Source organism: Gymnoscopelus microlampas (assembly GCF_963454915.1).
Source record: "Gymnoscopelus microlampas genome assembly, chromosome: 11".
NCBI lineage: Eukaryota > Metazoa > Chordata > Actinopteri > Myctophiformes > Myctophidae > Gymnoscopelus > Gymnoscopelus microlampas.
This window is the reverse complement of record NC_139948.1, coordinates 27,510,652-27,513,081: the sequence shown is the minus strand read 5'-3', so window position 1 is coordinate 27,513,081 and position 2,430 is coordinate 27,510,652. Positions and strand designations below refer to the sequence as shown.

Here is a 2,430-nt window from a genome sequence, read left to right as displayed (position 1 = left end):
GTTACTGAGCAATACACCGTCAATTTGAGTAAGATTATGAGTGCTGTATTTAATCGTCTTTCTCATTTCACCCTGCCCTGGTCACCTTCTGCTCTCTCCCAACGTACTGCTCTCACAGTACAGTGTATGATGGGGTACAGTATACAGTACTATGTACTGTAAAGTGACTCATTATAATGAGCAGCAGCGTCAGTACAATTACAAAAAGCTTAAAGATCTGTATCAATTAAACACATATTTAACCAATGTAGGAACAAATTAGATAAAATCAGGGGAAATCCTGCATTTCATCTTGATGGAATTTGTACATACATATTTAATCCAAAATGTTATCCCTTCATTGTGTTCTGTCTGTCGGTCTGATAGGTACAGCAGCGTATCAGAGTCAGACATTATACCAGAGGAGCAGCATCAGAAGATCTCTAGCCTAGCACTTCGTATCTGCCACAGTTCCCCCAGCTACCAGCTACACTCAGCCTGCAAAACAGAAACAGACAGTAGGAGGAGATTAGGAGCCCCCTCCGCCATGCGGGAACAACAAGGGAGCATGAGCATCTTCAATGGCAAGATCCTGACCAGGGCCTCCAGTCATCTGCGGAGCCGGTTCGTGAAGAAGAATGGGCAATGCAATGTTGTGTTCTCCAACATGAAGGAGAAGAGACAGCGCTACTTGGCTGACATCTTCACCACTTGTGTGGACATCAACTGGAGGTACCTGCTGCTCATCTTCTGCACCAGTTTCGTGCTCTCCTGGCTTTTCTTTGGCATCATCTATTACAGTGCCTCACTGGCACATGGGGACTTTGATGAGCACCCTGGGATGCAAACAGAAGGGATGATAGTTGGGGGAATACCCAATGGACTTGGTGTTGGAAGTGACAGCGTAGGAGGGCAGAAACTGTGGAGGCCGTGTCTACTCCACGTTCACGGTTTTATCGGGGCACTCCTGTTCTCTGTTGAGACCCAGACCACCATTGGCTATGGCTGGCGCTGCGTCACAGAGGAGTGCTCAGTTGCCGTTGTGACAGTGATAGTCCAGTGTATTGTGGGCTGCATAATTGACTCCTTCATGATCGGCACCATCATGGCCAAGATGGCGCGGCCAAAGAAGAGGAATCAGACCCTCATATTCTCCAAAAATGCAGTCATTGCCCTGCGCGATGGCAAGCTGTGCCTCATGTGGCGGATAGGCAACCTGCGCAAGAGCCATATTGTGGAGGCTCATGTACGTGCCCAGCTCATACGGCCTTATGTCACAGCCGAAGGGGAGTTCATTCCCTTGGAACAGATGGACCTCAACGTAGGCTATGATACGGGCATAGACAGGCTGCTCTTAGTTTCTCCACTAGTTATAGTACATGAGATAGATAAGGATAGCCCCCTGTACATGCTAAGCAGGGCAGATCTGGAGAATGATAACTTTGAAATTGTGGTGATTCTCGAAGGGATGGTGGAGGCTACAGCCATGACTACTCAGTTCCGCAGCTCCTACCTAGCAAGCGAGATATTCTGGGGCCAGAGGTTTGAGTCTGTGGTCTTTGAAGAACAGGACCGCTACAAGGTAGACTATGCCCGCTTCCATAAGACCTATGAGGTGCCAACAATGACCCACCTCAGTGCCAAGGAGCTTGACGAGGCTGCCAGCCGACCCTCTTCTGCTGCTTCTGCTGCTTCTGCTGCAGTGTCGAAATCCACCAAGGACCAAGACTTGATTCCCAGGTCGCTGAGTGCCTTCTGTTATGAGAATGAGGTGGCACTGAGCTATGGGGACGAAGATATGGAGGAAAACATCTTCGACCCCTCTCGGGTTGTGGGGAAGGAGAGGGAAGAAAAGATGACATTGGTTTCTGCAGACTTCCAGAAGATGTTACAGGACAATGCCACCATGACATCAGGTAGTCATAATGTTATGTGTGTACTGGACATGGACCACCATCAGAGGGAGTTTGATATTCTACACACTACGATCCCTCTGGATTCAATGACCTATAAAACTGAGTCATAGCATGGGAGCTATGGGAAAGTAGAGCTTCCTGCATCCTCCCCTCCCACAGAGTCCCTCATATTGTATAGACCTGATTTTGTCTTGAAGAGGGGTTGTTCTTTTATGTATTTTGCATGTTTAGTTCCAGAATAGTTGTACAGAAACTGAAACCCTTTTTGCCTTGCCTGTATTTTAACTTTAGTCTGTGATGTTTATTCTCTTGGGAGAATAAAAGTTGCCATACATGGCCACACACAGTGTTAAGTTAACTGAAGAGCATTAACAACTTAACCAAGATTTTAAAAGAAAAGATGTCTAAAAGTACTAACAGCATGATTTCTGAGGGACCTCAGATTAAGATTCAGACATATTTCACAGCCGAAGCATGGCACCTATTGCTGAACATAAATATTAACCAGGAAATGTCCAGAAGATTTTACTCTTGC

At 46.7% G+C, this 2,430-nt stretch overlaps 1 protein-coding gene across 1 annotated transcript; it reads left to right on the top strand.

Annotated features, from left to right (window-relative positions):
• Window positions 1-361: 361 nt before the first annotated feature.
• Window positions 362-2,005, top strand: LOC311055563 (ATP-sensitive inward rectifier potassium channel 12-like; the record flags this gene model as incomplete). The annotated part of the gene is made up of 1 exon (XM_084071802.1): window positions 362-2,005. Exon 1 carries the CDS (start codon window positions 527-529, stop codon window positions 2,003-2,005), a length of 1,479 nt encoding a protein of 492 aa, XP_083927928.1. The 5' UTR covers window positions 362-526.
• Window positions 2,006-2,430: the final 425 nt, after the last annotated feature.